Below are 12,151 nucleotides of genomic sequence, written 5' to 3' on the forward strand. Positions count from 1 at the left end.
TCCAAACACACAACTTATGACCGAAATACAGAAAATGGAGGTCAGAGGGCAGAAGCAGCCTTGGGGGTGAAATGTATCTGTGGGTGGGAGTGGGGTGTTATTTCTGCTTCCATCGAGTCGAGTTTGCTCTGATCTGCACTGCCTCAGATGCCCATGCCAACCTCGGTGGCTAGTCCTGGAAAACCACAAGGACAAGACAAGCCACTCCTGGACACCTTGGGAATCCGGGGGGTCCTCAGAGTCCAATTCAAACATTCCCTGGCATGATCCATGCTGCAGACTGGCCTCACTCTTTCTCCGCCACACAGGATCCAAGTATACTGGCAAACTTCAAGAGCTCAGAGAGGTTGCCAGAAAGGCTGGTGGGATGTCAGAAAAAGCTTTCCGTCGGGCCTCTGACACTTCATACCTGGGGGATGCCAGACTAGTCTTGTTTTCATTTCTGAGCCTCGGCACTGTTGTTAATGAACTGGGTTTGATAATACAAAGCTTGTAGGACACTGGGAAGATTGAATTAGACATTTTCAGTGCCTAAGAGAAAGGCTGGCACATGGTAGGTATTCCTTAAAATCCCCCCAATACCCAAGCAAGTGCCCCTTATCCTTCTCCACTTCCTCAAAAGGCCTACAACCTGTCTCTGCCTACCAAATCCCAGTCATCATGAAAAAAGAAATGCCACCTCCTCTAGGAAGCCTTCCCTGAGCACTCCAGCCAATGCTCTTCTCTCACTCCTCTGAAATCTGGCCACCCTGGTAGCACCACTGTTAGAACAGTTATTAACAACTGCTTGGAATTACAGGTATTGGCAATCAAGTATTTTTTAGGCTTTATAATGGAAAAACTCAGATGTATACAAAAATAAAGAGATAAATGTAACGGGTCTATCACCCACCTCCAACAATGATCAACACGTGGCCAGTATTATGTCCTTTACCCCAAGCCCCTGTCCTCTCCTTCCAGATCATTTTTAAACAAATCCCAGACACATGATTTGTAAATAATTAAGCTTGTGTCTCTAAAAGAGAAGGATTCTTAAAAAAAAAAAACATCACAATATACCATTACTAGTTATAAACTTTTAACTCCTTAAATGTGATATGTGATATGATTCTAAGTATTAAGTCACCAGGAACCATGGTTTGTTCTTCCCATTTATCTCCCCTTCCCAAGCACTAAACATTCATTTAGCCTTCCAGAAAAGTCTTCTCCAATCAAATAGAGGACATAAAGCACATCAGCGCTTTAAAAATAAAGTTTCTATTCTCCGACACCGCTTCCCCGACTCCTTGCCTCGGAGAAGGCATAGCTAGAAGTTCCCGGGAGAGAGGGCCTTACCAGATAAAATCTCTGCAGTGAGAGCAGTAGGTGGGCTGCCGAAGGTAGGTGGCCATGAACTTGTGGCCGTTGACCTGGTGGACCCTGCGCCTGACGGCCCCCTGACGCTTCCTGGGCCGCATGCGCTCCCTGAACACTCGCTCTTCATTGTCTTTAGGGGCTGGGGAAGGACAAGAGCAGAGAAGAAAACACAATCTGGGTTAGCACACTTCACAAGAGACCGCCCACCCCACTCTCGGTGCCTGGAGTGGGAGAGGCGTGGGGGCAGCATTCACCGGCTGAGGGGCTCCGGGGTCTGAGCCTCACTGCCCAGCCCCAGCAAGGGAGCACCACTCAGGGCAGGAAGGCCCAAAGTGTGCCTTTCCCTGCACCAGTGGCACCCTCCAAATCCATCCCAATCCCAGTCCTGCCCTGGTCCTGTGGCTGCTCCATCCCCCGGCTGCAAGGGTGTGGGAACCCAAAGGCTCAAGGTGCACACTTTATTGCAGCTTCTTGCAGTGTGACCTTAGACAGTGGCGTTTCCCTGCCTGGAGCCTCTGAAGGCCTGGCCCTCTGTAAATGGGAATAACAGTGCTGAAAACACAGGGTGCTGTGGAGTCGGTGGTGTGAGCCCTCTGCACCCAGCTGCCTGGCCCAGAGAAGCAGCCACCAAATCTGACTTTTCTTCCTTCCCCTCTTCCAGCCTAGGACAACCAGGAGCCTTTTCCCGAAGGTCAAAAGGAAAGGGAAATATAACACTGTAAGAGGGGTTTTCCAGAAGGCTCAAGACCCACCACCGTGGACTTGAAGACCTCACTGGAGACAAAAGGACTGTCCCCATTTCTTCCTTCCTTCCACAGGAGAGGTCGCTGCAAACCTAAGTAAGTCCTGCAAGGGGGCTAATAAATGACAACAACAATAACAGTGATTGTTATGGACTGAATGCTTATGTCTCCCCCCTCCCCAACTCACATGCTGATGCTCTACCTGCCAATGAGACGCGTTCATGATGGTGGGATTCCCAGGATGGGGTTAGTGCCCTTAGAAGAGGAAGAGATGTGAGCTCTCTATTTTATGAAGACACAGCAAGAAGGTGGGTGTCTACAAGGTGGGAAGAGGGCCCTCACCTGACCATGCTGGCACCTTGATCTCAGACTCACAGCCTCCAAAACTATGAGAAATACATTTCCACTGTCGAAACCACCCCGTCTACGGCATTTTGTCATGGGAGCCCAGCAGATTACTACAATGATAATAATGGCTAATGCTCACAGAGGGCTTACTCTGGTGGCAGGTGCTCACTGAATCCTTACAACCACCCTTTCTTGAAGGATACTGATAGCATCCCCCCTTCATAGGCGTGCCAACTGAGGAATAGAGAGTTCACGTCTCCTGTTCTCGCGAACACAGCTACCAAGTGGTGGAGCCCAGGTTCTAACCCAGACAGCGGGGAGAAGCCACCGTTCCACTGTCCACACATTGCTTTCCCAACAGCAAAGCCTCAAAGCTCTCATAACACAAGGGCTGAGTTGCCTTTAGCTTCTCCGAGGGTAGGGAAGGTAGGCTCTACTCTCCTGCCTGGTTCCCAGTACTACTGCAGGCCCTGGAAGGTCGCCTACATGGCACTGAAAAAGCTCCATGCTCCCAAAAGTCCCCCCACACTCAATATGCCACCGTGGCAGGACCGTTACTGGGGAGAAGAAACACGACTCCTCCCAGACCCCTTTGAAAATAAGGTTCTTTGCAATGGAGGGCACCCGTGTGAGCCAAACAGCTGCTGACTCCAAGGGCAGCTGTGGGGTCAAGGCAGAGAGGGTAGGGGTGGAGGGACGTAAAACTGGAGGGAAAGGCAAGACAGAAGCACATGCCCAGTGTGGGCTTTTAGAGGGAAGCAGCCTCCAAGCAGACAGGCAGAGCTGCTGATCCCCAGCACAGACCCTGAGACCCCGATGGGGGTCTGCCTGCGGACCCCCCCACTTCCTGGCCCCCAGCCTGCCTGGGTCCCCTTTCTAACTGGTGCTTATTATTTCAAAAAGTCTCTGACACAGAAAGATATGGAATATGGAAAGCCCACCTCCTACCCTGCCACAGCCTAGGGACCAAGACCCAGGTGACCAAATTCTTATGGGGACATCCCAGCTGTTTTATTTTATTTTTTAAATTTACTTTTCCAGTTCTTTTTTAACACAGAGACATGCACACACACACACACACACACACATACACACACACCAAGAAATCTGGCAACCATCACCCAATTGTGCAATGATAGGTGACTTCCATTTCTGCTTCCTACTTTTCACTGCATTCAGAATATTCTACCATTTTTATAAGGAGGAAAAAAAAAACCATGGTTAATAAAAAAAAAAAAAAAAAAGAAAAAGAAAAAAGAATCTATGCAGCCCTTACTTGCTACAAACCTCATCTACAAAAATCCAGACGCCAATTTCCAGGCCTGGGCAGCTGAGGCCAGAGGATGGAAATTCTCTGCAAAAGGCAACCTCTAACTGCCTTCACTGGATTCCCCATGGGACACATTGAAATAGTAAGTTGGCCTCCTATTGCATTTAAGGTGCAATTTGATTTGCAAATCCCTCAAGCTTACTAGTCATTTTGACCCTGGAACGTTGTGTTTCCAGTGAAACTCATGATGAGTCCAATCTAGTTTCCTCAAGGGAGTCCTGCTGGAACGGGGGTTACAGGTATCCCTGAAGGCCTCATTTCTCAACTTTTTACAGAAATGACCAGGGACCAAATCAAACTTCTAGACTCTGTTTCCAATGATTTGATACGTTAACACAGCATCCCATTAATTTAACCCCACCGATTTTTAAAGATCTCTTGGAGGGGTGCACTCACACCTGGAGAGAAGCTGTTTAATGTCTGTGGCGGGTGAGGGGAGGGTCCTGGGGACAGGTTAGACAGACAGCCAAGAATAATTCCCCTTAGTCTGATTGTCAGACTGAACTTTCCCCCAAAGGTTCTGCCACTCCTGCCCCCAGAGCACATCCACACTGCCTCATGAGTTACATTCTGTGTCAAAGATGCGTGAAAACAGAAGGCTATAGGAGGGGAAGAACACAGGTAAACCTCATGCTCCCTTGAGGACCTCCCCACCTGCCATGTACACAGTAGTAGTAGGACAGGCAATAGGAGAAAGGGGACGGGGCCCCGGGTCGGTCAGCACACTCCCTCCCACATTCCTCTGGACAGGGAAGCCGAGGGTCCGGCCAGAGCATCTCTGTGCCTGTCACCCACATGCCTGGATCATGAGGGGAGGCGCAGGGTTCCTCAGCCCCACAGAACCTCCCTGCCGGGCCTGGAGTCACCAGCAGAAACCGGTCCCTTGAGCATTTCCTGCTGCTGTCAAGGGTCTCAATTAAAATGCAGTTCCTGTGGGATAATGCACCTGTGGGGTAATGCATCACACACGTGTATATGTGAGTGTGTGGTGTGAGTGTGACAGGATTTATAAATGTATACAGATGTGAATATAAAAATCAGCTAATAGATTAGATATTAAATATATCATGAATAATTTCTATTATTTATAGACATACATAATAATACAGACCAATAAAGTATTATTACATTTATTTACATCACGAACATAGTATAACCGTATATTATAATTACAATATTAATATTATGATCATGTTTTAATCATAATATTATTAATATAGAGTATATAATAAGATATAAACCTATGTAGTTTGGCTAAACCATTTGAAGGTGGCAAACACAGTGACACCTTATCCCTAAATACTTTAGCCTTCATCTCCTGAGAACAAAGCCATTCTCCTACAAAACCACAGTATTAGAGTCAGGAAATTGAACATTGCTGTAACATTATCTAACATATAGTTCATTTTCAAATCTCTCCAATTGTCCTCCCCCAAAATACCTCTTATAGTTGTTGGGGCTTTAAATTTTTTCAGAAGCTGGGGCGCCTGGGTGGCGCAGTCGGTTAAGCGTCCGACTTCAGCCAGGTCACGATCTCGCGGTCCGGGAGTTCGAGCCCCGCGTCAGGCTCTGGGCTGATGGCTCAGAGCCTGGAGCCTGTTTCCGATTCTGTGTCTCCCTCTCTCTCTGCCCCTCCCCCGTTCATGCTCTGTCTCTCTCTGTCCCAAAAATAAATAAACGTTGAAAAAAAAAAATTTTTTTTTCAGAAGCTACTTAGAGCTCATGCCTTGCATTTAGTTGCTGTGTCTCTTTAGCCTTCTTAATCTAGAACAGCTTTGTTTTCTTTTTATGACACATTTATGTTGTCTTATGGAATGTTCCACAATCTGGATTTGTCTCTTTCCTCCTGATTAGCTTCAAGTTAAATGGCAAGTATACCACAGAGGTCTATGTATCAACACATCCAAATATATCCATTAAGATCCCTAGAGACAACTGTGTAAATGACATGAGCATACAATTTATGGGGGAGATACAAAATATTCACTCTTCCTAGGAATTTTTAAAATGCAAAGCAGAGCAGTCTTGACATACCGCTGACTTACCATATAATACCTAATAAAGAAACAAATTTGCTTTAAAATGGTATTATCCACAGTATACCTACACAATGTGACATAACATTTCCAAAAGTGATATTATAATAATAGCAAATACCACAAAGAGACTCACATCCTTTCATTTGAGTTCCTTAGCTATTAACTCTAAGTCAATAATTAAACCAAAAGCTATGTAATTTACAGATGTTCCCCATCGCATATCTAATTTGGCCAACAAACAGAAGTAACTTGATTGTCTAACATTAAGAGAATGGTCTAGGGGTGCCTGGGTGGCTCAATCAGTTAAGTGTCATACTTGAGCTCAGGTCATGATCTCACAGCTCATGGGTTCCAGTCTTGCATCTGGCTCTGTGCTGACAGCTCAGAGCCTGGAGCCTGCTTTGGATACTGTGTCTCCCTCCCTCTCTCTCTCTCTGTCCCTCCCCTACTTGTGCTCTCTCTCCCAAAAATAAATACATAAACATTTTTTTAAAAAGAGAGAGAATGGTCTAATGAATTATATTACATCTATAGCAATTTAAAAACGGTAAGTGGAGACTATGTAGGAACACGGGGAAATGTGATAGAATACTGTAAACAGAATTCACAAGAGCACAAACCTATGGAAAACACATTTGCAGGTTGAAGGTAACAAAAGTGAGAGTTCCTATGCTCTACTAGGATTATGGGTTTATGTATTGTACATAGTGTTTGAAAACAATGTTCTCTAATGTTCCTTAATGACTTTTAAAATCAGTTCTCTGTGCCTAAGGGTCCTTTGGGCTGCGGAAGCGGGAGGCTGCCTGGCATGAACGAGGAGACAGGCTGCAGTGCAAAGGGGGACAGGACAGATTTCATCAGCTTCACAGCCGCCCGTGCTTCTAAACTGAGCGAAGAGTCACCCTGACCTGTCTCCCGACGCCCGCTCCGAAGGATGCTCACTGCTGTCACTGGATGCACCCAACTATGCCCACCTGGTGGGACCCTTCGTTTGCAGCAGCCCCAGAGGCAAAATCAGGCTAGCTTTCCTCCCAGAACCCCCATCTGGCCCTTTCCAGATCCTTTGTTTTATGGGTGTGTCTGCCACACAGCAGAAGGGGAGACCGTAAGTCACGGAGAGACCAACAAAAAGCTGGATCACTTCTGCCAAACTTTCTGCGGAAACGCAGATTTGGTCGGTCAGATATAATGACAAGAGTTCACAGAGGCATCAAGCGAAGGAGCGAATCCTCTGGAGCAACCCTGAGATCCTCTGTAACCTCAGCCTCCAGCAACATTCCTGGCAGGTTTCCCACGTGGTTCGATTAGTCTATCAACTTCAGGCTCTTAAGAGCTTTACACGATGAGCATCCTACGTCCCCCAAGCTCAGAAGAATCTAGGACAGCCTGCAGGCAGGTGACAGAGCAGCACAAAGAGCCGACGCGTTGCAGTCACGACTCTGTTAGTCTCTCCTCACCTGGCCCCTTTTCCCGGGGCTGAGACCTCCCTGTTGCAACCACAGGGACACTCTTGCACACAGAGAAAAGCAGCTCCTGGCACCAGTCTGATCGTTGAAGATCTCACTGCTCCGCCATGTCCTCCCTCACCCCACCTCACCACCTCTTACACAAAAAGGGAGCTGGCTTGACAGGACTGAACACCATCCCCTACGTGAGGTGACAGACACCCTTCACCTCCACACACCTGGGATATCTTTCAGTTTAAGAATACCGTGCAGGGAATTTCTGACAGGCCCAGACCTATGAACACCTGGATACCAGCACTTCCTTCCAGGTCACATGTAGCAAGGACGGCCAAACCCAAGGATCGACCCTGCCCAAGACCCTTGACCAGAAGCCTGGACCAGACTGACCAATATGCATGACCAGCAGCCTCTGGGTACCACTGCTGTTCCTCACCACAGGACAGTCACCTATCCTTATGCTCAGGGGCACACGGGGGTCTTTTCCACAAGCAAGTAGCTGTGGGGTCGTCTTTATTTTTTTCTGACTTCTCTCTTTTGACCTCTTCTGCCAATATGGTTGAACTAGGCATTAGGAGACCAGACAAATGTTGCCTCTGCCCCAAACTTGCTTTATGTTCTAGACCAATTCATTCAATGTCTTTGGGCTTCTGCTTTCTTATCTATCAAGCAGAGGTAATGCAATGGCTCAGCCTAAACCCCAAGCTCATGTGCTTCTCTTTTTCTTCCTGGTGCGAACACAATACCTCCTTACTGCGGGGGTGGGGGGTGAAACAGCCTCACTCCCCACCCTGGGAAACCTGCTCAGTCACCCCCTAATTGCCCCACCCTGCTGGGGCACAGCTGCCTCCAGATGTTCCACACCTGTCACTGTGAGTAAGAGAGAGTCAGCATTATCTCTCCCCACCCCATCCATTAGGAGCTTTAGAAAAACAACTCCATCTTCAGACTTGGCAAGCTTCCAGGAAGGTTGGGCTGGGCGAGGGACACTGACTCAGTTCTGGGACTCAGTGAGAAATGTAACGGGTTTGGGGAAAGGCTGGGGACCTTCTCAGAAGGCTTTTCTTAGAAGCCAAGCCAAGAATGAATCCAGTCCTCAAAGACAGGTAATTTCACAATGCAAAGAAAACTCAACCATCCTCGTAGTTTTGGTCTAAGTAACTGTCAAACCTGAGAAATGGGAAGCTGAAAAATAACAGCTACAATTTATGGGGCCCTTGCCATGCACTGAGTACCATTCTAAGCATCTCACATCCATGAAATACTATTCTGTGCCCATGAGGTACTGTTACATACACATGAGGTGCTGTTCCATATTCATGAGGTACTATTACATATCCATGAGGTGCTGTTCCATACACATGAGGTACTGTTCCATATTCATGAGGTACTGTTACATATCCATGAGGTGCCGTTACATACATATGAGATATTACTGCATACACATGAGATATGTAAGCAACTTACATACATCCTCTAATACTAAGGAGTGGTATTATTCTCGACTTACAAAGAAACCAAACCTTCAAGAGACTAAATAACTTATTTGTTGAAGGTCATACAGTTAATAAACAGTAAACGTCAGTTCAGAAATTCCCACCTTGGCCCATCCAGTCACACCTCCCAAGGATGGAGGGATGGCCTGGGGGTCCCACTTGTACCCAACTGTGTGGACAGAAGTCACCTCCTGCTGCTGCCCACCTCCCTGTCCACACGTCCACCTCTGGTCTCGTCTGGAGACATAGGAAAGGAAGCTTAAAGGGACTGATGAGTTCATGATCCACCCACATGATGGCATTTAATGCAGTGGTTTAAGAAAGGGAGATATGCGGGGCGCCTGGGTGGCGCAGTCGGTTAAGCGTCCGACTTCAGCCAGGTCACGATCTCGCGGTCCGTGAGTTCGAGCCCCGCGTCAGGCTCTGGGCTGATGGCTCAGAGACTGGAGCCTGTTTCCGATTCTGTGTCTCCCTCTCTCTCTGCCCCTCCCCCGTCCGTTCATGCTCTGTCTCTCTCTGTCCCAAAAATAAATAAACGTTGACAAAAAAAAAAAATTAAAAAAAAAAGAAAGGGAGATATGCTTAATCCATCAAGAAACAATAAATAGAAAAAAGAAAGCTAAGAAATGTGTGTATAGTCTGTACGTATATGAGAAAGAGAAAAGGATAAGCATACTCAACTCAAACAACATACGTGAAAAGACACACTGAAAATCTTCGAAGGGAATAAAATAAACCGTTCATCTAAAAACGTTTATTATGTGGATAATGGATATCAGGCACTGTTCTGGACACAGACTCCACACCACAAAGGATGGCCTGTGGCCACTCTCTCAATTATTGCCCTCGGATATTCTAGATTTGGTCCTTAATACACAGATCTCCACTAACAAAGCAACAAATACAAGGTTATTCCAGACAACGGTGGTTATGGCTTGGGGGGAGCGCCTAATAGAAGCCAGACAGAACCCTTCCCATTCCGTCTCTGAGGGGTTAATTTCCCCTCTCAATAATTCTCTGGTCTGCCTGTATGGACTTATTGGTGAAAAGATACAAGATAAATGGAAAGAAGACAAAACCACCCTTCCCCCAAAACTAGGTACTGAAAATCAAAGAAGCAGTGACTTTTCTTTTTTATTTGCCATGAGGAAAATAGGTTATAATATTTTCAAGTGGAATTAATGCTTCGTGAGCATGAGTTTTAAGTATTAAGTAAATATTTATGTGATGCCAGAGAATATGTTCTACATGCTGTACTCACACAATAAAGAAAATTTCTGTTCAAAACAGGAAAGAGGAAACAATTAACTCCCCGGGAGAGATTACTCCATGCTATCTATATCTTCCCAGAGAGTCACACAAGGAGAATCGGAGATGTCTGAGGGCGGAGGCTTGCTGTTGTCTACATGTTTTATTCGGTGTGGAATCTAATCAGAAGAGCACTGGGGGCATTTCAAGATTAGCATCTCAAATGTAATAGAAACTATTTCTTCTTTCTCTGCTTTCTGAATGATCTGTCCTGTGTTTATTGCAGAGTCTGAGCTCTGTCCACATAGTAAAATAAAACTTAAGCTGGTTTGTGCTTTGTAGGGAGAAAATGTGAAAGAATCAGACGCTGATAGGTTAGGGAGAGAGCAGAGTATAAGGTGAGGTGGAGGGGCGCCTGGGTGGCTCAGTTGGTTGAGTGTCCGACTTTGGCTCAGGTCACGACCTCACGGTTCATGACTTCGAGCCCCATGTCAGGCTCTATGTGGACAGCTCAGAGCCTGGAGCCTGCTTCAGATTCTGTGTCTCCCTCTCTCTCTGTCCCTCCTCTGATCATGCTCTGTCTCTCTCTGCCTCTCAAAAAATAAAGAAACGTAATAAAAAAAAATTCAAAGTGAGGTGGAAAATATGCTGATGGCCAGACAGTGGGATGATGATCACTGAGGGAGAATGGGGAGGGTGACCCCCCCAATCCCACCACCCATGTTCTGATGCAAAGCACACACATGAACACAGAGAACCATTGGACAGCAGCAATTTCACTTAAGCATGGAATGTGCTCCCCTCCTGCCCTTCTGTATTCATTCATTCATTCATTCATTCACTCATTCATTCCCTCTCTCCCTCCTATATCCATTCAAAATTACATACTGGAGTTACACTGGAACTTCACTGCATGCCTCTGGAACCCAGGAGAAGTCACTACTTGCCAGGAGGAAACCACAGAGCAAAACCCTCCAGGCTGACCTGCTAAAAACTCCAAGAACTTTCCCAGCCCGGGAAATCAGCCAAGTGGGGCACCAGCCAAGGGTGGGGCGAGAGGCCCCGCGGGTGCCACTGACAGTCCTATGATTCAGATCGCAGGAAATAGAGCTGCTGCCGCATTCCTGGGCACCTGAGCCCTAACGGAGCTTATGTCCATGAGGTTGCGTACTGTCCACTGTTCATGTTTCTAAAATACTGTATTGAAAAAGGCCTGTGGGAGAATAGTGGCAGAAGTCTGTCTCGGCAGGGCGTCTGTCCACTCCCAAGTGCTAACTGGTTATTGTGGAGAGGAGTGTCAGAGAAGGGGTGTCAATGCCAAGTGAAGGCTGGCTCCCACCTGCCTTCAAATATATAATAAGCCTTCTAATGCCACGGTCACCCCCACCAAAAATGTTATGGGGTTACAAAAAGCCCACACACATCCAGTGTTACTGATATCAGCCCTTCCGCATCATCCGGTCAGCGGTAGGCAGAGCTCAGAAAGGTTTGAGCACAGTAAACTACCAATCATAATCTCTAGTGCCCCAGGGCCCCTAGCTACCTCATCCTGGGCTCCACCCAGCTTCTCAAAAGTGCCTGTACCATTTTCAAAGACATCACAATAAACTAACTCTGTCTTCTCCAACCTTCTTCTTTGCTAAGGTAGTTTTGAGTGCTTGCTAATGAAGTTAAAGTTCAAAAGACAACCCACATCCTGTCCCTGAGTGATCTGGAGTCCCAGGCAGGGGTCCCAGGAAGCTGGCCAGGTGGGTAGGTCTTGTTACACTGGCAGGAGAGAAGGAGTGTTTCAGGGAACTAAAAGATGGAAAGAAGAAAATAAAAGGCAATGTAAGAATGGCAGGACAAAGGAGTTGGAGCAAAAAAATAAAAAGAGGTAAAGATGATTGTGAAGTCACAAAATCCAGGCTGGTAATGGGCTAAATGAAGGCCACCCCTTCCCAGGAAGTTGAGGGCTTTGCCTTAAGTACTCGATCCACCTTCGCCAGCCCTTTGGTCCATGCCGACCAAGAAGCGAGCTCACCTTCCTTCCACCCTCCCTCTTGGAGGCCCAGCCCAGTCCAGGCCCCAGGGCATATCACGCAAGAGGCTTAACACAAGTGAACAAGCCCCATGTCTTTCTACTGAA

At 47.0% G+C, this 12,151-nt stretch overlaps 1 protein-coding gene across 4 annotated transcripts in view; it reads right to left on the minus strand.

Moving 5' to 3' along the window:
- PRKCE (protein kinase C epsilon) overlaps positions 1-12,151 on the minus strand; it is a 503,885-nt gene that overhangs the window by 183,269 nt on the left and 308,465 nt on the right. For all 4 annotated transcript variants that reach the window (XM_025932829.2, XM_086701184.1, XM_086701183.1 and 1 more), the window contains one exon: positions 1,336-1,495. In XM_025932829.2, coding sequence (XP_025788614.1) covers positions 1,336-1,495 — 160 coding nt within the window. The remainder of the gene's footprint in view (positions 1-1,335; positions 1,496-12,151) is intronic.

The sequence above is a fragment of the Puma concolor genome, chromosome A3 (assembly GCF_028749965.1).
Source record: "Puma concolor isolate L17-30 chromosome A3, mPumCon1.1.hap2, whole genome shotgun sequence".
NCBI lineage: Eukaryota > Metazoa > Chordata > Mammalia > Carnivora > Felidae > Puma > Puma concolor.